The sequence below is a fragment of the Gymnodraco acuticeps genome, unplaced genomic scaffold (assembly GCF_902827175.1).
Source record: "Gymnodraco acuticeps unplaced genomic scaffold, fGymAcu1.1, whole genome shotgun sequence".
NCBI lineage: Eukaryota > Metazoa > Chordata > Actinopteri > Perciformes > Bathydraconidae > Gymnodraco > Gymnodraco acuticeps.
The window spans coordinates 60,920-86,123 of NW_022991192.1; the positions used below are offsets into that span (position 1 = coordinate 60,920).

Below are 25,204 nucleotides of genomic sequence, written 5' to 3' on the forward strand. Positions count from 1 at the left end.
CAGGGTCCTATTATTGACATACCTCAAGCATACATTTGGAATAGATTTTAACCTTTAAATCATTTTAATGACCCAAATTCTCACGAGATAAATCATATTAAGTTGTAGAAGAAATTATCTTGAGATTCAATGATGTAATAAAGTAAAGTTTGCCTGAAGGCTTCATTAATTTGCTGGCAACGTTTTATCTGATTGCCTGAAGCCAAATATACTGTTTTGCCAACATTTTTGGGGAAATTAAAGAAATAAAGTCTACAGCATAGCAACATCACATCTAAGCTAGGATATCCAAGAGAGATGTCCCAAATAAAACTATGTAATAATTTACTATGGACTTCAAGAACTATAATTGCAGCCAGAAACCGCCCACCTACATCGCCCCAGTGTTGCCAGTAAACCATGGTCCATCCAGAAAACAGTATTTTCCTCTCTTAACAACTCAAACCGATGCACAAACAAAGGCACAGCTTTGTGGGACACTGTTATCGACCACACGTATCGATCATCAGTCAATCCTCATAATTCCCGCTGCATTATAACTCTACTCCGAGCACAACAAAGCTGAAGTTTCCGTGAGAACGTAAACACTTACCGTGTCTGCTCTATCTCAAACGGTCTCAGAGTGAACTCATCCCTCAGAGACTGAAGCCAAGACGACATGGACCCTGAGCTGTTAGTCGACTAATGATTGGATTATCTGTCTCCGTCCTGCCCGCGTCCAATGCTCAACGGAGCTGCGTTCACTGGCGGCACGGAATCTCCCAATCCCTACTTGCATATGAAAAAACTGGACCCATCATCTTTACCCTAGTTCCAAAAATGCAATGTTTCCTATTACTTTTCTCTGAGTGGAGCATGTTCTTCTTTTGTTTGTAAACGTTTTTGATATTTATTTATTTTCATATAGTTTTGCTTTTTTCAGGACCCACATCTCAAGAGTTTATTCCTGATAATTCATTTTATTTAAGATGAAAAAAAGAAAGGGAAACCATGACTCATTGCAACACAATAATAGTGATTAAAAACCATTCTTTTTCACACTTGAAAATGTAGGCTTGTGAATCACAATTTGGAAGAGCACTATCTGAAGAATTCACATTAAACGTGGTCAATGGCTGAACAAAAAATGCAGCCCTTTTAGTGGGCTTTTTTTCAGCTAGAATTAGCTCAAGTTGGACATACGTTTGTGTTATTATTGATATTATTTACAATAAGGTTTGCAACTTTAGGGTAATAGATACAATGCTGGTTTTAAATGGTATGGAATCTGATATTACAAAAACTGATGGTTTAGCAGTGACACTGAAATAAGGAATTGTAAATGGTAGATTGAACTGTGAGGTTTGTTTTGTTTCTGAGGCATTTAATATGGGAGATTTTCAAACAAGGAAAGTCAAACCATTCCAGGGCTACCTGTAAACCTAACTTAAAAGAGTATTTATATAACCTTTATATAAATAACCTTAAACATTTGTCGTTTCCTTGGGTTTGACAGATCAGTATACTGTAGCTATCAATAAGCACTGGTCTACAATTGTATTCCCTGAGCCTACGAGTTTGGGTACTGTTAATTAGGCCTAGTTTACATTTTTACGAGGAACACATAAATGCACCTTAAGCACAAAGCCAGCACCGGCCAAGTAACTTCTGATCAGATAAGAAAATGATCTCTGCTGCAAGAAATGTCCCTTTAACAAACAATTGAATCATGTTATCAGATCCAAATAATATTTAGTCTCTACAGATAGATGTGCTTAGACTATTCATTATGGTGAAAACAGCTGTGACTCTCTCACATCATTCGTTTCTTACACTGTACTCTGTCAACTTTTCTGGAGGAGCATGAAGCTGTGAACCTCTGGCATCGAGGATATCAATCCATCTAAACATGGTACTTATGCTCCAAAAGTATGTAAACTGTCTAAGGTTAAATATAGCTTAGTAAAAAAAGGCCCTTGTGTTTACATGACTTACAAAAATAACAGCATTGAAATAACATTTGCTCTCTTTTTGTAAAGAAGATAGAGAGGTACAGAAAGCCTAGTTTATTACTAGCTATCAAAGTTATTTACAGTCAAATAATTTCACAGTGAACAAATTGGGCTCCTTTGTGATTAATGCTGCCATCTAGGGTTGTGGCTGAGTTACTGCAGCACAACATGATTCAGTAATAAAGCTTGACATAAAACTTTACACTTTGAATTGCCTCTGTGTTTAAGGTGTTTAACACAAAAACCAGCCTCACCTCAAGTCATGTACAATTTAACTTCACACCTATGAGATATGATGTAATAAAGGGCTGTCTATTTTAGAAAACTAGTCATTTCGGTTTTGTCTCCCAAAATCCAAAGTAAAATTATTAACAAGGGAAATACAAAAAAATAATCTTTAATTCAGTTAACATTTAAAAAACATGAACGGAGCTTGGCAGAAAAAATCATGTCTCCAATGGTTTGACAAATGTCGGATCCACTTCTCTCTTTCTCATAATGAAAGCAGGAATAAAAAGGGAAATAAAAAAACACCTTGCTGAAGATTTGCTCAAACATTTACAAATTCAACAAAATGTGTATACAAATATTCATAAAATGTTTACAACTAGAGATCAGTGGAAAGAACTCCAATTACCTTTCATTGAATGTATTATTGTTTCATTCAGTCCTGTGTTGATTGACTTCTGTAATAATCACAGTTATTTGCCCATGGATTGGGAGGAAGGGTTGGTATTGTTTTTTGTTGGGTTTAATTTGGTTTTCCGAAGAATATTGTTTTACCTGTTGTGTATAAAAAGTGCTGTATAAACTAAGTTGGATTGATTTATAAAAGCATGGGTATTCACACAGGTAAGGAAAGGATGGTCATCTTTAAAGAATCACAGCCTCCCTCCCTCTTTGTATTTGCTGAGCAGTCCGTCGTCCACCCTCAGGGGGAAGTACAGGGTCCGGGTCTTGTAGTACTCGGGGTCGGACTGCAGGTTTTGGATGACGTCTGCGAGGAGGTGGGCCCGCTCCACACCGCAGCCCGGAGCCTCGTAGCCCAGCTTGGTGAAGTGGACGTGGAGGTGGTAGTAGGACGGCTGGTAGTGCAGGTACACTCGCAGTTTACTGGCTGGAAGCTGGTAGCGCTGCAGGATGGCTTCCTAGACCACAAGGAGACAAGTGTTGTTATTGTTTGGTTGACATTATAAAAATATCCAAGATTTTGTCTGTTATTACTAAGAATATCTCCAACTACGACTCTACACAGAACTGCAGAACTGAGATCGGTCAAGTCTTGTCTGAGGGCAAATCATGTCTTTCTTTGGCTGATTGATGGAAGCTGATTTTGAGAGGGACTGGTTCATAAAATGAGAGATAAGATCAAATCAATCTTTATCCCCGTAGAGGAAATGCAGGTGTCATGGCAGGAACAGTGATAAGAGTAAAAGACAGGATAGGAAAGGTAAGAGTTCACACAATGATAAGTAAAAAATAAGTGACATTATAAATTATATTTAAAGGTGTTTTAAATAAATAAAAATGTATAAATATGTTCAATATAAATATAACAAAAGTATCCTTTGATTTTGAAACAGGAGTTAGTTTTGTTAAGCCTTATTGAAGCTATTGCCACGATGTGGCGAGTAGTCTACATGGCGATTTATTCAACCTACTACGAATTGATTGAAAGCACAAAAGTTACTTTAAAGTTGAATTATTATCGAGTATTATTATTTTTGTAAAATATTTTTAGTTTTAAGTTTGGCCTTTTTATTATTATAGGGAAACAGATATTAAAGAGGGAGAGAGCGAGAAAAGCCAAAATAGCAATAAACGGTTGCATTAGTTGAAGTTAATGATTATAATATTCAAGGTTACATGAGTACACCGCGGCAGAAAAAAAGAGGGCATTTTTTCTACTCTTTTTTTCCAATAAGACCCCCCGAGGTGACTTTGTAAGCCCACCTTGCCCTTCTGGAAGATGTTCTGCAGCAGAGGGAGGTGCTCCTGCGTCAGGTCTCTGAGACTCCGGATGCCTCTCTGAAGTGTTATGGCGATCAGATATAAATCATCAACCTGGAAGAAGAAGAAGAAGAAGAAGAAGAAGACAGATGTTGGGAAACTGCACAGGTCCTGAGTCTCTTAAAGTATTGTTGTAATCAGATTAAATACTTTTCTAACACAACTTTACTTGACTTTTAATGACCTCAGGTTTGGAGCTCATGGGATTTCATAAAGTGTATTTATATTCCAGGTACCACCATGTCTTACCCGTCTCTTCCTGGCCTCTACTGTGGTCAATATGTATGGTGTCTCACCTGTTTCTGGTCCCATTTGAAATCTGGGAGGAGTAGAAATCCGACTGTTGGGTCTGGATCTTCAAAAACTATCCTGTCAGCCTCGGCCTTCTTCTCCAAGATGTTGTACACCCACTGGGGAAATAAAGGAATTCAAATGTATTTTACAGTTAAGTGTGCAATATTACGCCACTTAAAGCAGGTTATTAGTGCACTACAGGGGGAGATTTCAGGACACTGACCTGCACACTGAAACTCTGCTTCTGAATGTAAGGCAACGTGATGGACTGATAGTCCGCTCCCGTCTCCTCCACCAGGAAGCTCTCCTGACGCTGGTATTTCTTTATATGCTTCTCTGTGGCTGGACACACGACTGTAGTCTTTATCTCTGCAAAACAAACCCATCCATTATGTCAAAAAATTGCTCTTGCTTGCCAAAGTAGCTGCTGAATATACAATACCTTAAGTCTGTTTATTATTTTTAGATAATACCATTGAGTTGAGGGAGAGCCTGTAAGCGATACGTGCTGTAGATGTCGTTCTTCATCTCCAGCTTCAACGTTGAACCGGCGAAGAGCTCAGCCAGGGTGTCTTCTCTGATGGGGGTCTTCTCCAAGATTATCACCGCATCCTGATCAGCAAGCTGGTGAGGACATGTTCAATTTTTAAGGCTGGGCAGTTGAAAAAGTCTGGTAAATTCAGAAAATGCACCCTTCAATCAAAACCAGTAAAATACAGCATGATTATCAGGATATCCTAAATCTAAAAAGATGTATTGTCTCACACATGGTCTCACATCACAAAAATAAAATATTGATATTTTTAGCCCTGTGTTCAATTGTTTAAATACAGCCAAAAAGCTATAACAATTAAATGTACAGCGTTGTCAGTCATTTCAAGAACTTCTTCAAGTCCATCTTAACAATAAAGCACTTTTACACAGACTCGTATTTTGAAATATCAAACCGGAAGTCAATGTTCCCTACTTCCTGCACAAACTCCTCAAACCACTTTGAATGAATACAACAATAAAAACATTTTCCTTTGACGGTACCGATACTTCTTTAGACTGCATAAGCATAGCTACAATTAGTGTAATGCCGTCTGACAGTTAACAACAAACATCACGTCACCTTTCCGTGGATGAAGATGTTTTTCTCCCGGGCTGAATCACTCAAGACTTTAGTCGTTTTGAACTCAGACAGAATATTTCCACATTCAATTTCCTTTCCAACTTCTCCTCCGCCATTCTCGTTGTCAGATTTTGCCCTCTTGGCTTTCTGATATAATTCATCAGTTTCGTGTTTAGCCGCGCTGTCTGCCATGTTTCTGTGTTGCTGCTTTGTGGCCAAAGATCGTCTATGTAAAGAAGACCACTCACTCAACAACCGCCCCAAAACTATGGTGTGAGATCAGCCTCAATAAAAATACAAATGTACTTTGTGATTCAAATCAAATATAAATGAATGTCAATGTTATTATATTGTCTTTGATATGTTTACATTTGATTGTATCTTTATTGTATTGCTTAATATCACCTTTTAACTTAGATAAATAGATAGAAGGTTGTTGAAATTGCAAAAGTTAATTTGGTGCAGAGTGAGACCTTAAGTTATCTTCCATCTTTAGGCTACAGCAGTGTCAGGTTGAAAAAAGAAACACAACACCGGTGTGGTATTGAAATGATTGACAGATAATTTGACTAATATGATTAGCGCCTTGGGGCGGGGCAACTGCTGAGTGGACCAATTAAAAACATTTAACGAGGTAATAAGGAAGTTATTTAAAGAAAACACGGACACGCTCATTTGTTTGGATACCAGACACTGAAGCTCAGAAGGAATGCGAGATTAACTTGAACTATTTGTGACAGATATCGTGTCGTTAGTCCTCTCCACTGAACCAAAATGTACAAGGGTTTCCGAACATGGATTTTACTGCTGGTTTTTCACACACTGACAGTTGCTGTTTGGGCAAGACGAGGTAACGTTTCAGTTTGTACCAAGAACATTTTGAAAGCTAGAAAAATTGCATTAAACATGATTGCGACGTTCGCACAATAACACATAGACAGTTAATCTTGTTGTTCTGTAAATGTAATAAAGGTTGTCTGATTTATGAAAGTTGTGTTTAGGAAACGGTCAGTTTGTCTAATCTCAGTAACTAGCTCACATTAGCGGTTATTGAGTGGTTAATCGGTTTGTTTAATGTCTGAAGCTAGTAGGCTAGGTTTATTTTAATTTAAGTAATTTAATTTAGTCATTACGTTTTCCTTTGTTCATTAATTTAGTTGAAAGGAAAGTTTCTGTTTATTTTACTTATTTTTGTGCTATTTAAATTCGTCACATTTAGTTTTGACCAGGGTTTTGACATGTTTAAAAGTCACCTAGTATTAATTTTGACATGATTTTACTCCTACCTTCTATTACGTTTTTATTGGAAGTTATCTTTAAAAAATGCCTGATTCCATACGGTTATTTAAAAGCGTTAAACCAGTGAAAAACAATAATTAATTGTGGTGTTTTTTGCTTTTCAGGGAGGAGAAATGTCCTTTTCATAATTGCAGATGATTTGAGGACATCATTAGGCTGCTATGGGGACTCTCTCGTAAAATCACCTAACATTGATCAACTGGCATCCAAAAGCCAGGTTTTTCTCAATGCATATGCACAGGTCAGTTGGTGTTGGTATGTTTAATGTCCAACATGTATAACCCCATGGAGATCTTATTTAAAAGCAGTATTTTCATCTTTTAGCAATCAGTGTGTGCTCCCAGTCGAACGTCCATATTGACGAGTCGTAGACCGGACACCACCAGGCTCTATGACTTCAAATCGTACTGGAGAGTCCATTCTGGAAACTACACCACCATGCCACAGTACTTTAAATCTAAAGGTTACTTAACCTTGTCTGTGGGCAAGGTATTTCATCCAGGTAAGATTATTCATATACAATATTTGGATAGAACTATAATAACTTTATAGGAATAGCTTTATTGAGTAGGTGTAACTGTATTAAGGGTTAAACTCATAACTTTATAACTTAGGGTTTAATGTAATTGACTTAAAAGACAATAACAAATCAGGAGGAAGCCAGTCTAGATTTCCTTTTGAGGGCCACCAGCTGCAGAGTTAACTAATTAAAGGGACATTGCCCCACAGCTGTGAGAACTCAGCAATCAGGTGTCCATTTTAGGTAGCACTTTCCTGGAGCGTCAGCTTCAGCGTCAGACAGGCTAAGACTGGCAAAGACATTAGAGTCCTGCGGGAGTAAGACTGGCAAAGACATTAGAGTCCTGCGGGAGTCACGAGGGAGGCAAAGAGGAGGCAAATCCTGCTTTGATTGAACTAAGTATCGCTGGTGTTTTATTTTATTTGGTGGTTTAGCCCCTCATGCTATAATCATGTGTATTTTCTCCATTCCTGTTCATGTGTCTTCTCGCAATTATCACTGGCCCCGTGTATCTCCTAATCGATATAACCGGCCTGCTCTCGTCTATCCCACATGCTCCACTGAGATCCAACATCTAGTTTCAGGCGGCCTGTGGAACTGCCAGTCAGCTGTTCCTAAGGCTGACTTCATCTCTGGCTACGCTTCCCTGCAGTCTCTGGATTTCCTTGCTCTCACTGAGACGTGGATTACTCCATCCAACACATCCACCCCAGCAGCTCTCTCCACTGCATATTCCTTCTCCCATACACCCAGACCCACTGGCAGAGGAGGTGGCACTGGTCTCCTGCTCTCTCCCAAATGGAGCTTTTCCCTCTTCAAGCTACCTAACTTCACTCCTTCCACCTTTGAATTCCATGCTGTCACAGTAACCCATCCTATACAGTTAACCATTGTTGTTCTCTACCGTCCACCAGGCGCCTTGGGGGACTTCTTGGAGGAATTAGATCATCTCCTCTCACACATCCCTGAAACTGACCCTCCCGCTGTACTTCTCGGAGACTTCAACCTCCAGACAGGGAAGATAGACGAACTAACATCTCTGTTAACCGCCTTTGCTTTCTCACTGTCTCCGTCCCCACCGACTCATAAAGCTGGCAATGTCCTTGATCTCATATTCTCAAGGAACTGCGCTACTTCTAACCTCTCTGTAAACCTGCTCCACACATCCGATCACTTCTTAATTTCATTCTCTCTACCCCTTTCCAAACATAACAAACTAATCTCTTCTCATCCTGCACTTGTCCGCCGTAACCTTCGTTCCCTCTCCCCCTCTCCCCCTCTACCTTTGCCTCATCGGTGCTCTCAGCCCTCCCTTCCTCTGACTCGTTCCAACTCCTGCCTCCAAACTCTGCTGCAGAAACTCTCCTCTCTACTCTCTCATCCTCTCTGGACTCTCTCTGTCCTCTCACATCTCGGCAGGCTCGTCAGTCCCCTCCTGCTCCCTGGCTAAATGATGCACTGCGTGCTAATAGAACCATCCTTAGGGCAGCAGAGCGGAAACGGTGGAAATCCAAACACCGTGACGACCTCCTAACCTATCAGGCTCTCCTCTCCTCTTTCTCTGCTTCGATCTCTCAGGCAAAAAGCACTTTCTTTCAAGATAAGATCCAATCTTCCTATTCCAATCCTAAAAACTATTTTCCATCTTCTCCACCCTCTTGGACCCTCCAAAAGCTCCTCCCCCCTCCTCACTTCTGTCAAGCGACTTTGTTACCCACTTTGAAAAAAAGGTTGATGATATTCGCACTTCTTTTTCTGACTCACCTTTACTCACCGCTGGGTCACCAGACCCTCCTTCCACCAACACACTTACCTCCTTTTCCCCTCTCTCTCCAAGTGAGGTTCTTACCCTCATTACCTCTGCCCGCCCTACCACCTGTCCTCTGGACCCTATCCCTCAAACCTCCTTCAGACTATCGCTCCTGATATTCTACCGTTTCTCACCCATTTCATCAACACTTCTCTAACTTCTGGTCACTTTCCAAATAGTCTTAAGGAGGCAAGAGTAAACCCTCTCCTAAAGAAACCCACTCTCAACCCGTCTGATGTTATAAACTACAGGCCTGTCTCTCTCCTCCCGTTCCTGTCTAAATCACTTGAACGCGCTGTCTTTAAACAACTCTCCTGTTATCTCAATCAGAACAACCTTCTGGATCCGCACCAGTCTGGTTTCAAGGCAGGTCACTCCACAGAAACTGCTCTCATTGCTGTCACGGAGGAACTGCACACTGCCAAAACTGCATCCCTCTCCTCTGTCATCATCCTGTTGGACCTGTCTGCTGCATTCGACACGGTGAATCATCAGATCCTCCTTCGCACTCTCCAAAAACTTGGAGTTTCAGGCTTTGCACTTTCCCTCCTCACCTCATACCTGAAAGACCGTACCTACAGGGTAACTTGGAGAGGGTCTGAGTCCGACCCTTGTCAATTAACTACAGGGGTCCCTCAGGGCTCTGTTCTTGGTCCCCTCCTCTTCTCCCTGTACACAAACTCGCTCGGATCAGTCATTAGCCCGCATGGTTTTTCTTACCACTGCTACGCTGACGACACCCAATTAATTCTGTCCTTTCCCCGTTCAGAGACCCAGGTCGTCGCACGCATCTCTGCTTGTCTAGCTGACATCTCTCAGTGGATGTCTGCTCATCACCTCAAGCTCAACCTCGACAAGACTGAGCTGCTCTTCCTTCCGGGAAAAGATTGTCCCACTCTTGACCTAACAATCAACATCGGCACCTCAGTTGTTTCCCCGACTCAGACTGCAAGGAATCTGGGTGTGACCCTAGATAACAACCTGTCCTTCACTGCAAACATCGCTGCTACAACCTATTGCTGCAGATACACGCTTTACAACATCAGGAAGATACGTCCCCAGCTGACACAGAAAGCGACTCAGGTTCTGGTCCAGGCTCTCGTCATCTCACGCCTAGACTACTGCAACTCCCTCCTGGCTGGTCTACCTGCATGTGCCATCCGACCTCTGCAGCTCATCCAGAATGCAGCGGCTCGTCTGGTCTTCAACCTTCCTAAATTCTCCCACACCACTCCGCTCCTCCGCTCCCTTCACTGGCTTCCGGTAACTGCTAGAATCCACTTCAAGACACTGGTACTTGCGTACCATGCTGCGAATGTATCTGGCCCTTCGTACATCCAGGACATGGTTAAACTGTACACCCCAGCGCGTGCACTACGCTCTGCATCAGCCAAACGACTCGTTGCACCCTCGCTGCGAGGGGGACCCAAGTTCCCATCGGCGAAAACACGTGGGTTTGCTGTCCTGGCTCCAGGATGGTGGAATGAGCTCCCCATTGACATCAGGACGGCAGATAGCTTGCACATCTTCCGGCGCAAACTGAAAACTCATCTCTTTCGACTCCACTTCGAGCGTTAGAACTATTAACGAAGCACTTATATACTAATAAAGGACTGGATTACCTAAAGCCTGTTGAGTAGCACTTGAAATGTTTGGCTCTATGAAACCTGATGTACTTATATGATTCTGTTTTCTTCAAGGTTGTGTCTTCCTGGTCGAATGTACTTATTGTAAGTCGCTTTGGATAAAAGCGTCAGCTAAATGTAATGTAATTGATAGACTGTTGACCACCAAAACTGCCATCAGAAGCACATGTCTAATCTCTTTCTCTTTGGGTTTTCCCTTTCCTGTAGTGTGTCTTATAAAGGTTTTTGCTCAATGGTCTGTAAAGGCTAAATCCCTCCAGAGGGAGTTTCTCTTTTTCCAATAAATAATTGTATCCCTTACATGCCAAGCAAATGTATTATTTATTACATAGTCCCAATCTTTGTTAGAGCTGATTGTTTTCCATTTAAAATGGTGTTGTGCCACCTTTAGTTTTTCTTTTGTGGCAAAAATATTTTTCTATTTTTTAAACAACTTAAATTAAATGTGTCACCATTTTCAATTAAATTGGGTTATACACAGCTCTTGTTGCACAATAAATGTATATTCATCCCCTCCTCAGGTATTTGGTTTGCTACCTGGACTTTATTTTTGAAACAAAACATCTTCAAGTCATTTCACTTGTACAGTAGTTAAATTGTTTGCGGTGTTTTTTTATTCTTTAGGTATTGCTTCTAACCACACGGATGACTACCCCTACAGCTGGTCCATCCCTGCCTACCATCCAGCTTCATTCACATATGAAAAAAAAAAGGTTTGTGAAAAGGAAAACTGGATAAAAAGTTAAATTGACACACATGCAATTAAGTCAGTTATGTGTCTGAATTAGTACTCATTACAATTATAATGGAGCTTAACATAATATCAGTGATATATGTACCATCCTTTGTTACCGAAAAATAATTCTAAAGGGGTGGGGCTCAGAAACTGAGAAACCCTTCATCTCCCAACCCAGGAAATACTAGCTATTAACGGCTGTTTGGGAACAGGGTACAGAAAAGACAGTGTATAACTAACAAATTAACTTGACCAAGCAGGTCGATTTGAATACACGTACTGTTACACCCCTTAAGTGTGTGTGTGTGTGTGTATATATATATATACACAGTATATGGACAAATCAGGGTATCCGCTAGGATTTTTTTCTCGCCGGTCAAATGTCCGGGCAGAATTTATTTTATCGGACACATTTGAAACTTACCGGTCATATTTCAATAATAATAAGAGTTGTGTAGCAGAGTTTCCGTTAGCAGGTAATTACCGGACTGACCGGATATGCTGATGTTTAAAACACAGTTAATGGGCTCATTTTTATATTGCTTCAGTTTATAATCGTAACAGATCGAAAAATTCAGATTCATTTTCCAATAAATGATTCCACAAACAACATAATTATTACATTCAAACAAACTACTTGTAGTAGATGAAGTACATTATTCAAAAGTTTACATTAACTTTGAATAATAACACGGGAGAAACGGAATGCCTCTCTCTCTCTCTCTCTCTCTCACTTCTCTCTCTCCAATCCGTCTTCTCGTCTCCTCTCTCTCTCTCTCTCTCTCTCTCTCACTCTCTCTCTCTCTCTCTCTCTCTCTCTCTCTCTCTCTCTCTTCTCTCTCTCTCCTCTCTCTCTCTCTCTCTCTCCTCTCTCTCTCTCTCTCTCTCCTCTCTCTCTCTCCTCTCTCTCTCTCTCTCTCCCCCCCCCCCCCCTTCCTGACAGCCCGTCAGTTTCTCATGCTGCAGCTCGCTAAACAGTGGGCGGGGCTTCAGGTGATTATGCAGAGCTGTGTGTCTCTGTCAGACTCAGCAGCTGATCTGATCTCTCTCTCGCGTCCGGTTACACTTCACTCGCGTTTATGACCATATCGATCAGATCCAGCTCTCCTGATCGGGCTTTATAGAGAGCACCGATCAAACTATTAACAGTGAATATCGGCCGATAATGACCGGCGACCGATCTATCGGAGCATCACTAATTATTATCAGACATAGCTGTTGTGTAATGAATGAAAAACTTGGGTCACAGGTTCCTCACAATGCAATTACAAGTCATACAAAAATTAAATAACAACAATAAAAATAGTGCAAGCTCAGGCGTTAAGTAGTCTTGCTAACTATTGTGCATATGACAAAGCCTTTGAATATGACATGCCAATATCACATCCAGAAGCGACCACTGCAACAGATCCTCTATGGCACACTCTATTCAAACTCCTCAATTAACTCCAGTTTATTCAGAACTCTGCTGTTAGTCTCCAAACCAACTCAGATCAAGTCTGACATTTTTCTTGGATCACAGCAGCTCCATTTACAAAAGGACAAATATTAAGATATAAGAAAACAAGCATTTAACATTCTATGACAATCACTAAGGACGATATGTTTAAGACTTTTATTTTTTCCACCACCTGCGGGAACAGAGCCTTTTCCATAGCTGCCCCCCTCCCTCTGGAACTCCCTCCACAAACACAACCAATCTGTCTTTATTCTAATCACAAATAAAAACTCACCACTTCAGAACTGCGTTTAATGTGTAATTGTTAGTGTATTGTTTATATTTATTGTGTTATGTCAATTGTATTTGATTGCCTTCTCTCTTTTTTTTAAAAAGCACTATCAATTAAGTGTTATTATAAATGTGGGATTAGTTTACCAGACAGCAGGAACTGAAGCTTGAAAATACCTCTTAGCAGGAACTGTTCACAAACAGCACTTTGTAATTGATTTGTAAACCTTGTGTACAGATGTGTAAAGGAGAGGATGGGAAACTCCACGCCAACCTACTGTGTGCAGTGAACGTGACGCAGCAGCCCGGGGGAACCCTCCCCGACATGGAGAGCACGGACGAGGCCGTGCGGCTTCTGAAGAGTCGGGCCAGCGATGACAATCCTTTCTTCTTGGCTGTGGGCTTTCACAAACCACACATCCCCTTTAGGATACCACAGGTACATGACTTAATATGAACTTCTGTAAGACCCTCTGTTCACTGATAGAGATGGAACATCAATAATGGCTAAAGAGGCCCTATTGTGTTTGCTGTTTTCTCTTTCTTATAGTGTGTTGTATGTTTTTGTGTATGTTAATATGGAGGTTCTCTCCTCTAAATAATAGTTAAATCGCAAATGTTGTGATTTGAATCGGCATGGAAAATACTGCTTTGTTATCCCAATCTGAAACGCACATTTGAATCATAGTGGCTTCATTGTGTGCATGTTCATTACACGGCTCATTGGAGTGCAGTGCATGGAGAATCATTCTCCTGTCAGATGATCACATGCTGTAGATATGTACGGCGACAGCATGTGATCATTTGCAATAGCAGCCCATGATGGAACAGAGGCCTAGCTTCCCTCGTCAGTGGTGGTTCCTCGTTCTGGATTCTTGTAGGTAATAGTTAATAGGAGACACTTCTGTTGACAAAACAATGAAATGTATTGTTCCCCTAAGGAGATTTGTTTTGGACTCCGTTTTGCAGTTCAACAAAAGATGAAAAGTCCTACAAACTACGCAATAAAAGACAATAACCTGTTAACATCAATCAATGTTTATTTATATAGCCCAATATCACAAATGTTACATTTGTCTCAGTGGACTTCACAGTGTGTACAGAATATCAGTATGACAATACGACACCCTCTGTCCTTAGACCCTCACATCGTACAAGGAAAAACTTCCGGAGAAAACCCACAGTTTAAAGGGAAAAATGGGAGAAACCTCAGGGAGAGCAACAGAGGAGGGATCCCTCTCCCAGGACGGACAGACGTGCAATAGATGCCGTGTGTAAATTGAAAAGATAATACATTTGCAACATAGGTAGTCCAAATGTTTGGAAATGCATGTGTGTATAATAGGAAGATGAATCCACGAGGATATCCATCCAGGGCCTATGATCCAGGACCACAGCCACGACTCAAGATCCAGGGCTCGCGATCCAGGACAGAGGAGCGCAGGATCATCCATGACTCCGGATCCCGGCGTATATAGACACCAAAAAGAAAGACATTTGGGGAAGCTGGGTTAATCGGAACATGAGAGTTCACAGGTATAGACAGAGAGAAGGAAGAAGTAAGATGTCCCCCGACAAACTAAGCCTATATCAGCAAAACTAGGAGCTGAATCTAATCAGCCCTAACTATAAGCTTTATCAAAAAGGAAGGTCTTAAACGCACTCTTAAAAACGGATAGGGTGTCTGCCGCCCGAACACAAACTGGAAGCTGATTCCACAAATGTGGAGCTTGATAAGAAAAGGCTCATATACATAGTTTGTAAATACACATATACACAGACAACATACAGCGATTTCTGTTGGCACTTTGAACACTACAAGAATAGTTCTGCATGCAACTATTCTTCTGGTGGAATCTCTGTAACCCTCCTCTATGAATACGGAGATTCACTGGACTGAGGGGTAGAATTCACTACCCACTAAGCCACAATAGGTACTTGTTGAGTGGAAAAGTGAAGGTCATTTTCCTGCTGCGAGACGCAGGGTTGCTTCACAGGGTTGTTGTGGACAAAAGCTCATATGTTGGAGAACCATGTAATGACTGTCACAAGACCGGCGTCTGAGCACAAGATGGCAAAGTCTGAGAATGAATGATGGTGCTTACATGGAGAAGAGAGCATGTGGAGACCAGTATATAAGTTCCATAAATACACTGTGCTAGCCTGGGTTTAAAAGGAACACACAATAAAAGGTTTTCCCCTTTCCTCGAGTGTTACATAGGGTTTCATGCATGTAAATGTTCAGCTAAGGCTAAACTCCCAAATGCTCCCCCCCCCCCCAATTGAAACGGCTCCATTAGACTCTTTACTTTTTTACTCGTTACTTCCCTAACATAGTAAAATCACTATGTAACATTGCTCTTCTATTGGTTAGCACTCCAACACATTCTATGTGATAGGCAAGGGGGCGGGACATCTTTAAGCGGTTGACCAATCACAACCTGGTTTCAGACAGAGGGTGAAAAGAGGTGCTGCAGCACAGGCAGTATGAGAGATGGAACCTCTGAAAAAGAACACTAGAGACACACGCTGTATGTGAAGTGAATTCAAAGAGGACTGATCTAGATATATGGGAGATGCAATTTGGCGTGACGGAAGAGCAGAGCATGATGAAGTGGAATGAGGGCGGAGACGGACTGAACAGAGACGAATGTCAGCATGTCGAAGAGGTTTCTCACAAAGTGTAAGTTGAGAGATGGAAAGAGGAAAAGGTCGAGCCATCTTTCCGTCAGCATGTGATCTATGTGCCTTTTGATTCACTCCGTATTGTCTGGGAACGCACAGCAATCTCAGTCAGAGTGAAAACAAATGCAAAAGCTGCGGTTTCTACAAAGATGAAAGTCAGTGAAGCTAAAAACATCTTGGAACATTCATATTTTCCAAACATGGGACGCAGTTTCGTTTTTTTTGCATTGTCATTTAGCTTGGAAAGCAAAACCATGTGTAGCGGATATTTTTCCTTAAACAAAAAATAAACAAATCCAAAAATGATCTCAAAATGAAACTGGCACAGACAAGTGAAGGTCACGCAGGATAAAGTCCAATTTACAGACAATAATTCATTTATAGTAATGTTTTTAAAAAAATGTCTTACTGATGAAACACTCTTCCACCTGTCTCCAATACATATCAAATGGCCCGTTGCAAAGAAGCATACCAGACTACTCTACTGAACTAAAATAATGTCAATAATATCTCCATTTACTACAAAGCGGCAATAAAAGTTTTAGCAATTAAAAAAACACAAATGATGGATATCTCTTACACAAGAGGGCGATCATTCTGTAAATCCAGCTGTCTCTGTTCCTGGCTTTATTTACCTTTCTGTTGCTTATGTATTACAGGAGTACCTGAGTCTGTATCCCATTGAGGAAATCACTTTGGCCCCTGACCCCGATGTCCCTAAACTCCTCCCACCTGTTGCCTACAACCCCTGGACAGATGTGAGGAGGAGGGACGATGTCCAGAAGCTCAACATTAGCTTCCCCTATGGACCCATCCCTAAAGACTTCCAGGTTTGAACACTTTGAGACCATTTGTCCTGGATAAAGAAATGAAATATAGTGAACCCTCTTTAAATGACCTATATCGATGCATAATCTGTCCATATAATGTCGTCTGATTTGTATCCAAGTCAGTAAAACAGATCTGTGTAAACACTGGAATCATTGTTCTCCAAATGTGGATGTTATTCAATGGTCTTGATATTAAAAGTCCAAAATGACCTGTGTTCCAGCTGCGTATCCGGCAGCACTATTACGCCGCCGTGTCGTACATGGACGCTCAGGTCGGGCGGCTGCTCAGCGCCCTCGATGAGCTGCGTTTGTCCAACAGCACAGTGGTGGTGTTCACCTCAGATCACGGTGAGAACCTTTTCAATTAGATTTCTGGCCCAAATACTGACATGTTTTTTTGTTCTTTTCTGTAAAATAAAAAGTTCTAATGGCAGTTATCATTGCACAGTTTTTAGGAAGATTGTTTTACAGTTGGCTAGCAGAGAACTCACAGCGCTATAGATTCTTTAGTTTCCTTTATTAACCAGAATTCCTTCTGTTTTCCCCTTTTTAATACCTTAAACAGTTTGTACATAAACCTCATTGTATTTAAATGTGTATTTCAAAAAAACTTTGTATATAGTTTCCAATTTGTATACATATTAATTTAGTAGGAAGTTATATTCTGTGGTTTATAGATAATCTTTATACTGGTCATATTAGCGACTATACTCCTGAAAATATAAATAGCTAAGAGGCTAAACTTGGCTCTTGCTGTGATGCCTTCCAAAATAAAAGTCTGTCCTGAAGTTAAAGTTTTACGATTTTAACAAAGAAAATACACAAACAATAAACAAGCCAGCTCACCTCTGTGTCATAATAAAATACAAACGATGTACAAATAATGATAATAGAAATAATAAAGTTAGGCTAAATAAGCATATTTGCTCCTACATAAATATTTACTGTTTTTGCTTTGTTTTAATTCCTATTTTATTGTATTTTAAATTAACGTGCAATGCCTTGAAGACATGCTGGTGTGAAAAAACAACATTCCAATTTGGGATCATTAAATCTAATCTAAGTAAATATTGCAGATGTGTGGCAGTTGACTGTGCCACCACCAGATGGCAGTGTTGTAACAGCACATTGTGTTTTACTTCCTTTGGCTGTACTCTAAAAACCCAGCTCTTTATTGCCTTACCTCTTCTTTTTTTCAGACTTTGTGACTTGGAAACTTAATTTCTTTTAATGTCTCCTTCAGTGGAGGATGCAGGAGGGAATCTTTTCCATGACCGCTTGATTTATACGCAGTAAAACTCAATGAAATGCCATCATTTTCAAATATTAGATGACTGGGAATCTAACAATGTGATTTTATGTTGTAGATTAGCAGTCTTTTTAACACCTTTCATGATCTCTCTTTTTGTCTTTTGTTGCAGGTTGGTCGTTGGGAGAACACGGTGAATGGGCCAAATATTCCAATTTTGACGTGGCGACGCAAGTCCCCCTTATGTTCTACGTTCCTGGGGTCACCTCACACCGTAACTGGCGTGGAGAGTCTACCTTTCCTTATATTGACGCATTCAACCAATCACAGCACAGCTTTAACAGTAAGACTGATATTTCTTTATATTTTTGGTCTTAGTTCCTTTATAAAAAGTATTAATATGCCGACTTGACTTAAATGAAGTCTTTGATATACTTGGAGCTCTCCCTAAAGTGTTTCCACTTTGATATTTTTCCCGGACAGTTTCTGCTTCAAGTGCAAATGCAATGATGATGAAACTTAAGAGCTGGGTGCCTGGTGAATCTTTGACCATATCTTTACTTTCATTTGCCGTCAGTGCTTTTTAAGACGTTCACTAATTGGCTGACCTCTCTCTTCCAGATGACAAAGTGATTAAGAACATGGTGGAGCTGGTGGATGTTTTCCCGACCGTCTCCTACCTGGCCGGCCTCAGAGCTCCGAAACGCTGTCCTGATGTTTCCTTCCAGGTATGGAGCGATGGAAAGGAAGGAATGTGTTTATTTAGTTTTAAAATCCCCAAATTCCCTCTAGGGGGAGTTTCTCTCTTCTGTATACACCTGCATACTAGGTGTATAGGCCCTGTGCATGTGTGAGTGTTGTACTGTGTATAATAACAGAGGGAACTGAGTTAACCTCTTGCATGCCTCAACCCTAAACAAAGAATCCAACCTGGAGAAAAGTCTAAAGTCCTTGCCCAGACATGATTTAGTGCAAAGTGTTTTGAATGGAAAGACTTAGTGAGAATGCATGTGTTTGGGAAGTAGTGAGCACTGGATGATTTGACAAGTTGTATGAGAGTAATTTTAAGGGGAAAGTTCACCTAATTTATTCTTTGTAACCTTGGCAGAGCTCGTTTTTCTGTTATCAACCTTTTTTGTTGTCTATTTGAATCAATGTCATTTCCTGTTCACATTTCACTAACAGACCTTCAGGTACCTTTCTACAGATGGTTCAATGGCCTTGTATTAACACTGCCAAACAGATTGAATGTAGAGAAGTAAAACACGCCTGATGTGAAAGTGATCTAACGGCCTCTGTCTTTCATTCCCTGTCCTCTCGGGTCTGTTTTTCTTGCTGTCAGGAGGAGTTGTGTACAGAAGGAGCCAACCGGGCCCACATCTTCCGACGCCCAGAGAGAGGAGAGAACGGGGAGGCGGTGTCGTTCAGCCAGTACCCCCGACCCGCCAACACCCCGCAGGTACCACACCGGAGTGTTTAGAAAAGCAAATTAAATAGCCTTCACGAGCCGTATAAAGGTTAAATCATTATTATTTTCCATCGTTCAGAAAGCAGGTGAGTTCTGTAAATTAATGTCACACGGTACCTTTTTAATGAAAGGATTTTGTAGATGCATTTAAAATGAGTGAAGGTCATGAGAGCTGTGTTGAACGAGCGTGGTTTGGCTCTCTGACCCACTGCATTGTGCTGTCGCTCGTATGGAGCCGCCAGCAGGTTCTCTGGATGATCTCTGGATGAACGGATCCAGAGAAGAGAGCTGCACCTGCTGCAGGTTCAACTCTGTACGGAGCCGCCTAGCAGCCGCTCAGCAGCTCAGCCACGGGGCACAGGATGAGTTGGCAAAAGCTATAAATGAGCACTGCAGAAAGAAGGGCCGTAACCAAAGTCTTTTTTATTGAGGTTTTTTTAAATGAAACTTCAAATGTCCTAAAAAAATGTTTTTAAATATCCTCAAACTAAATTCTATATTTAAAGGTCCCATGTCATGCTTTTCCGGTTATTACCCGTCCCCATGTAGCGAGTAAAACTCTAACACAGAAAATACCTGTCTATGCTGCCCCAGAATGCCTCGTTGGAGATTTTTCTTTTTCCATTTGTTTCTTCTGGGAACCGCATCACGTCATGCGGTTCCCAGAACCAAAATGGACCAATCTGGAGCTCCTCACACACCAGGAGGGGTGGGAACCTTTAGCGTAAATGTTCATCTAACAGGGAGTCCCATTGACTTGCATAGAGCTCCCTGAACGTTGGTAATAGACGAGTTGGGATCGCGGAGATGCTCTCCACAGACCCATTCTCACAGCGTTATAATAAACCTTTTTCTTACTCAATATCAAGCCACACTTATTGTTTTTACTTCGGCTCTGAGTGTTTGCGTGCTCAGGATGAGTTTCGCGCTGTCTCGCTGTATCGCCGACCCGGAAACCACACCAGTAAGCCAGCTCACTGAGCAGTGAGCCTTGCAACGTCCCGACCAATCAGAGCATTATTATCTGTGAGAGGCTCAACATCAACAAATATGGAATGAAAAATATATATTTTTTTGTGGTTAGGTTGGTCATATGAATCTTTAATTTCAATTCATTATTTTAATTACTTTTGGGTCCTTTTTGAACATTGTTTTTATTTATAAATATTTTTTTCTTAATGTAAAAAAACTCGCTTTTAGATGTAAGGCATACAATAAGCTGTATTTTAATTAAATGTTTGCCTGTATGTAAAAAAAAAGAGAAAAAAAACAAAGGACATTTGTATAGACAATACATGAAAATAAGTCCTATGCAGCCACCACAGAAATCTGAATCTACAAATGGTTTAATGCTAATAATATTAGTGTGGCCTAATCTTCTGTTACTCTGCAGAAATACTGGGTGTAAACAAAAAAAGACATGTGAGATTTGAATGTCAACGATTTGAATGAAGCTTAAAAAAAGCCTCTACAGCCCTCGCCAAATGTTCTGTTGCATTTTTAAATGCTTTTATGTTCCCTTGTTGTTCTTTTAGGAGAACTCTGACCTCCCTGACCTCAAAGACATAAAGATCATGGGCTACTCTCTGCGCACCTGGGACTACAGATACACTCTGTGGCTGGGCTTCAACCCCAACACGTTCCAGGTGGGTGTCCTGCCCAGCATGAGGCTCGCACCTCTCACCAATGGCTCTCTCCTCCTCTGTGTCAACATTTCAGGTTCAGGCTGGGGAGTTGTGTTTGGGTAACGGATCTATCCATCTTGTCAGGCACAATAAACTGGAGATGTTTCCCACCACCGGAAGGACTGTAGTTCAGAGCCAGAATTGTTTTCAAATGTTTCCCAATGAGAACAGAGTGCTATCAAATGCAGCCTCCTTGTGAAAAAGAGTTGAACATTTTAAACCCTCAGCACACCACCATTTGTGTGCGTCTGCTTTGTGCGCTACAGGTTTAAAATGTTCAACTCTTCCAAAAATACTTGATGACAAAAGCCTGTTTTGACGGAAACTATCAGAACACAGATTAAAAAGGCAGATTTGTTGGAGCAGATTGGCCGGGCCGACGCTACTTTTGCTGTCGGTGAGTGGTTATACTTTTATCTCCATACGCAGATCATTTTTCTGTGACTGTGAGCCGTAATAGTCTTTTTTAATAACTTCTCATTTATTTTTTTACAGATTGAGTAGCGGTTACATTACATTCAAGATTTCTACATAAGCACCAACAATTACTTCAATTAGATAGTACCAGTTAATGGGAGCATTTTAAAGAATATATGAAGAAGAATATAAATACATAAGCAACAGAGTTAATGAAATGGTTGTAGCACAACAAAACAACAAGCTATGTGGACACAAAGCCTAACAGATTATATTTGTCTAACCCCCCCTCCGTCTCTCCACCCAGGTGAATGTCTCAGACGTCCACGCTGGAGAGCTGTACATGTTGGCGAGCGACCCCGGTCAGGATAACAACGTCTACAGCGACTTTGACCACAGTGTGATGATGACGAAGATGACCAGACTGCCTCCTGTAAGTTTCTACTCCTTTTGAAACTGAATGGAACTATTTACACACATTTGTTCAGTCATTTACTTCCTTGTGTTCTGACTCGTGTCTAGACCGTGAGTCTGCAGATGAGGATGAAGCTGCAGCTCCTCTACCTCTCAGCAGGGAGGAAGAGGAAGGCGTGATGATGGGAATAAAACAACAAATGGATGAATGGAGACGAGCACAAAGGGAAGATGGATGGAGGAAAAACATCTAGAAAGGGAGAATGAGTTATATATTCACCTTTAATTAAGGCAGACTTGATTTCATGTTATTTGGTAGCAGTATTCATCTCTCAGGTTGAATTCTTCAGGCTGATGTTCCTTGCTAAGAACTCGTGTGTTTCTACATCCATATGTTCACAGACACTTCCTCTTCCTGCTGCTAAACACAACTTCCTGTGTCTTTATTCCTGGGCCTCTTCACACCTGCCACTGACGTCTGTATTATCTCAATGAGTCAATTGTGAGAAGGAAGTGTCATTATAGTTTTGCATGACTCAAGCAGCTATTAGATAGATGTCTGATTATCTACGGCAAATACACTTTTTTTTTGGAGATGAGCATATTTGCTTTTCATTAAAGATTTGGATGAAAAGCTCTGTATGCTAAATATAAAGCTAGCTAGCAGGGGTTTAGCTTAGCATAAAGACTGGAATCAGGGTGAAACCGCTAGCCCGTTAAGCTAATTTATTGACTCATTATATGTAGCAAGCAATGTAAAAATGACATGTTTTGGAAATAATGGGACTAAAAGCAACTATACCAAGTCGTTTTTGTTGAGTAAAATGTTGCTTGCTGTTGGGGTTTAGCTTCCAGTCTTTATGCTAAGCTAAGCTAATAGGCATCTGGCTAATGTTAAGCAGTCTAGATTTTTCCAATGTAAATCAAATATTAGGTTTCCAAAAATCTTTAACTATTCCTTTAATATACCTAAAACCAGGGAATCTTTTTTTCCCTAACAACTTTACCGAAGCATGAATTGACGGACACATCTGATTGACTATGAGATGATTACATCTAATTTACAAGCTGTTTTTCGTCTTTCATCTAAAGTAATATTGAGGAAACCTAAAGAATTATCCCCTTTTTGATTAACAGCGACACCAGTTTCTCTCCTCTCTATTGATCTCATCTTCCTTGGGTGTCATCTCCTCACTTTGAAGTGCAACAGCTAAAAAGGACTCTCTGGTTCTTGTACCGTGGTGTTAAACTATATGACATTTCTATTTGCACTTGCAGCTATTTGCCTCCCTCCTTGTAAACAGTCAGTTCAGATCAATTTGTGGAGCCAAAATGAAGTGAGTAAAAGCCACCCGTAATAATTCAATGCAAATGAAACAGACTGGAGCTACGTTTTACTGCCGTTCCAACGCATGAGCAGTTTTGCACTGTGGCAATTTCAGTAGGAAGCAATTCCAGCTTGAATTTCAGGTCCAACAATGAATTGAGGGGATTCGATCTGTCAATTTTTATTGTAGGCTGCACCGGCTACATGGTAATGGGATGCAGAGGAGTCATCAGTGTGCTTCTAACATATGTCAGGCACTTGTTTTTTCACATGGAATCTCTCTGGCTGGTTCTGTATTTCTCCCCCTGTTGACTTCATTGTAATTGTTACATACTGTACATATTTTTTTTCAGTTGCTGTTCCTCCTGTGCCTGTAACAATGGTTATAACAGTTCTGCCCTGTACATACTGATACATACTAACAATGGAAAAATGAGCTCAGTTTGGTTGCATCAGAGCAGCTCCGAGCCTGAGCTCCAGCTTTCTGAAGGGAAAATAAAAAGTAAATGCTGCAGAAATAATTTGAATCTCAAGCTTGGCAAGGACACACTGTTAATATATTTAGGCCTGATTTGATTAGTTTGTTAAATAAATAAAAAACGTTTTTTACAGCAAAAGTTTGCCTCTTTATTTGCTAACTTATGATCCTCCAGTGTGTACATGTATGCATCCCTGTGTTTGTCCTACAGAAACCAAGCAGCCTTTCCACACACACACACACACAGACAGACAGACAGACAGACAGACAGACACACACACACACTCTCTCTCCTGTTGTGATGCATTTGTGCTCTCCCACAGCAGGCGTGTAAAGGGAGGGAGCTCCTCAGGGTCCTCTCCAGTCCATTCAGTGTTTTCTCTCCACCTCCCTCTGTCAATTCTCTCAGAGATGGAGCAGAGAACGCTTTGCTCTCTGGCTCTGGAGAAATTTGGACCAAACTGATTTTTTTTCTTTTTCTAATTTGCGTTTGGTTCCACAGAGTCAATCTGTCTGGGCAACACAAACGGTTAAAAGCCTTGTAATTGCATTTTGAAATATAGTATAAATTCAGTCTCATGCCTTTTGATTTTTTTTTACCGTTTTCAATTTCTGGGCAATCAAGCAGAACATGTGTGGGACTCGGCTTGAAGTGAAGTCTGAAAATGAAAAGTCAAAAATATCAAGACCAGGGAAACGCTTCACATCTCTCCCCTGCCAATTTCTCCTCTCGTAATAATTTATACTCTTTCATTCCATTTGGCTCTCCTCCTTCACACACATTTGTTTTTCCACAAGGGATTCATTTCGTTATGATTTGTTTGTAATGTTGATTGGATCACTGTATTAAAAATAACGTAGCTGTAAGACTGGCCAAAGTTTAATGTAGTTGCTTTTTTTGGCCACTTGGGGGCAGCAGAAACGAGCTGTGAACGCAACAAAGACATATTGCCTTTGAAAGTATCCCATGAAGTTATAGAACCTATGGAGTCTAACCCCCTAATCGCACCAGGAGCGTCTGCGACCTCCTCCTGCGTCCTAACCCACCAGGCGCGTTTCAAAACGTTGCGGAAGCGGAGCGTCGTGTGTGCAGCCTCGCAGTTGTTGGATGAACATTCCACTTCCTGCCTGCGCCGCGCTGCGCCGCGTCAAAAATAGGATTCATCCTATATTTTAGAAATTCCTTGCGGCGGGGAGCTTCTGGGACGCTTCGAGCCGTGGCGCAGCGTGTCTGGTGGAATAGCACCCATTGACTAGAGTGGCCGCGATCCGCAGACGCTCCTGGTGGGATTAGGGGGTAAGGGTATTTTCTCGATTTTTAGATGTTTTCTTAAATCCCCTTTTAAATGTATTTCTTCTAACATGGCACCCCATGTGTTACATATCAAAATGCTCAGGACAATCTCTGGTATTGCTATATATGCAAATTACTCACCTTAGAGCACTGTTTGATGAGATAAGTAGCTCAAAAGCTTAAAATTTGACATCCGATTTTCGGAAAA

At 41.0% G+C, this 25,204-nt stretch overlaps 3 protein-coding genes across 4 annotated transcripts in view; 1 reads left to right on the forward strand and 2 right to left on the reverse strand.

The window, feature by feature from the left end:
- Nucleotides 1-722, reverse strand: part of zgc:66433 (uncharacterized protein LOC321250 homolog) — a gene marked incomplete at its 3' end in the record, with an annotated part of 54,331 nt that extends 53,609 nt beyond the window's left edge. Inside the window, 1 exon segment of the mRNA XM_034238529.1 lies at nucleotides 593-722. Within this exon segment, the coding sequence (XP_034094420.1) occupies nucleotides 593-660 (68 nt within the window).
- A 1,650-nt stretch (nucleotides 723-2,372) lies between these two features.
- On the reverse strand, nucleotides 2,373-5,631 carry dcps (decapping enzyme, scavenger). Of its 2 annotated transcripts, XM_034238526.1 has the most exons (6): nucleotides 5,410-5,631; nucleotides 4,769-4,919; nucleotides 4,519-4,664; nucleotides 4,298-4,411; nucleotides 3,945-4,055; nucleotides 2,373-3,139 (listed from the first exon to the last, which is right to left on the reverse strand). In XM_034238526.1, exons 1-6 carry the CDS (start codon nucleotides 5,599-5,601, stop codon nucleotides 2,873-2,875), a joined length of 981 nt encoding a protein of 326 aa, XP_034094417.1. In that variant the 5' UTR covers nucleotides 5,602-5,631; the 3' UTR covers nucleotides 2,373-2,872. The 2 variants fall into 2 exon arrangements, with proteins under 2 accessions (XP_034094417.1, XP_034094418.1); XM_034238527.1 differs by lacking the exon at nucleotides 3,945-4,055.
- A 424-nt stretch (nucleotides 5,632-6,055) lies between these two features.
- Nucleotides 6,056-23,841, forward strand: ids (iduronate 2-sulfatase). Its single transcript, XM_034238525.1, has 13 exons — nucleotides 6,056-6,259; nucleotides 6,813-6,949; nucleotides 7,033-7,210; nucleotides 11,309-11,397; nucleotides 13,388-13,588; nucleotides 16,494-16,664; nucleotides 16,886-17,012; nucleotides 18,086-18,256; nucleotides 18,535-18,641; nucleotides 19,256-19,372; nucleotides 20,917-21,027; nucleotides 21,791-21,916; nucleotides 22,006-23,841. The coding sequence occupies exons 1-13, from the start codon at nucleotides 6,184-6,186 to the stop codon at nucleotides 22,075-22,077; spliced, it is 1,683 nt and encodes a 560-aa protein (XP_034094416.1). The 5' UTR covers nucleotides 6,056-6,183; the 3' UTR covers nucleotides 22,078-23,841.
- Nucleotides 23,842-25,204: the final 1,363 nt, after the last annotated feature.

Bases quoted from the DNA above. Each gene is read 5' to 3' on its own strand.
- dcps (XM_034238526.1), bottom strand. From the start codon at position 5,601: ATGGCAGACAGCGCGGCTAAACACGAAACTGATGAATTATATCAGAAA. The intron at 4,665-4,768 runs GTATTATCTAAA...TTTGTTTTGCAG, and splicing joins GGCTCTCCCTCAACTCAATG to AGATAAAGACTACAGTCGTG. The intron at 4,056-4,297 runs GTGAGACACCAT...TTCTTCTTCCAG, and splicing joins TCAAATGGGACCAGAAACAG to GTTGATGATTTATATCTGAT.
- ids (XM_034238525.1), top strand. From the start codon at position 6,184: ATGTACAAGGGTTTCCGAACATGGATTTTACTGCTGGTTTTTCACACA. The intron at 6,260-6,812 runs GTAACGTTTCAG...TTTGCTTTTCAG, and splicing joins TGCTGTTTGGGCAAGACGAG to GGAGGAGAAATGTCCTTTTC. The intron at 6,950-7,032 runs GTCAGTTGGTGT...TTCATCTTTTAG, and splicing joins TTCTCAATGCATATGCACAG to CAATCAGTGTGTGCTCCCAG.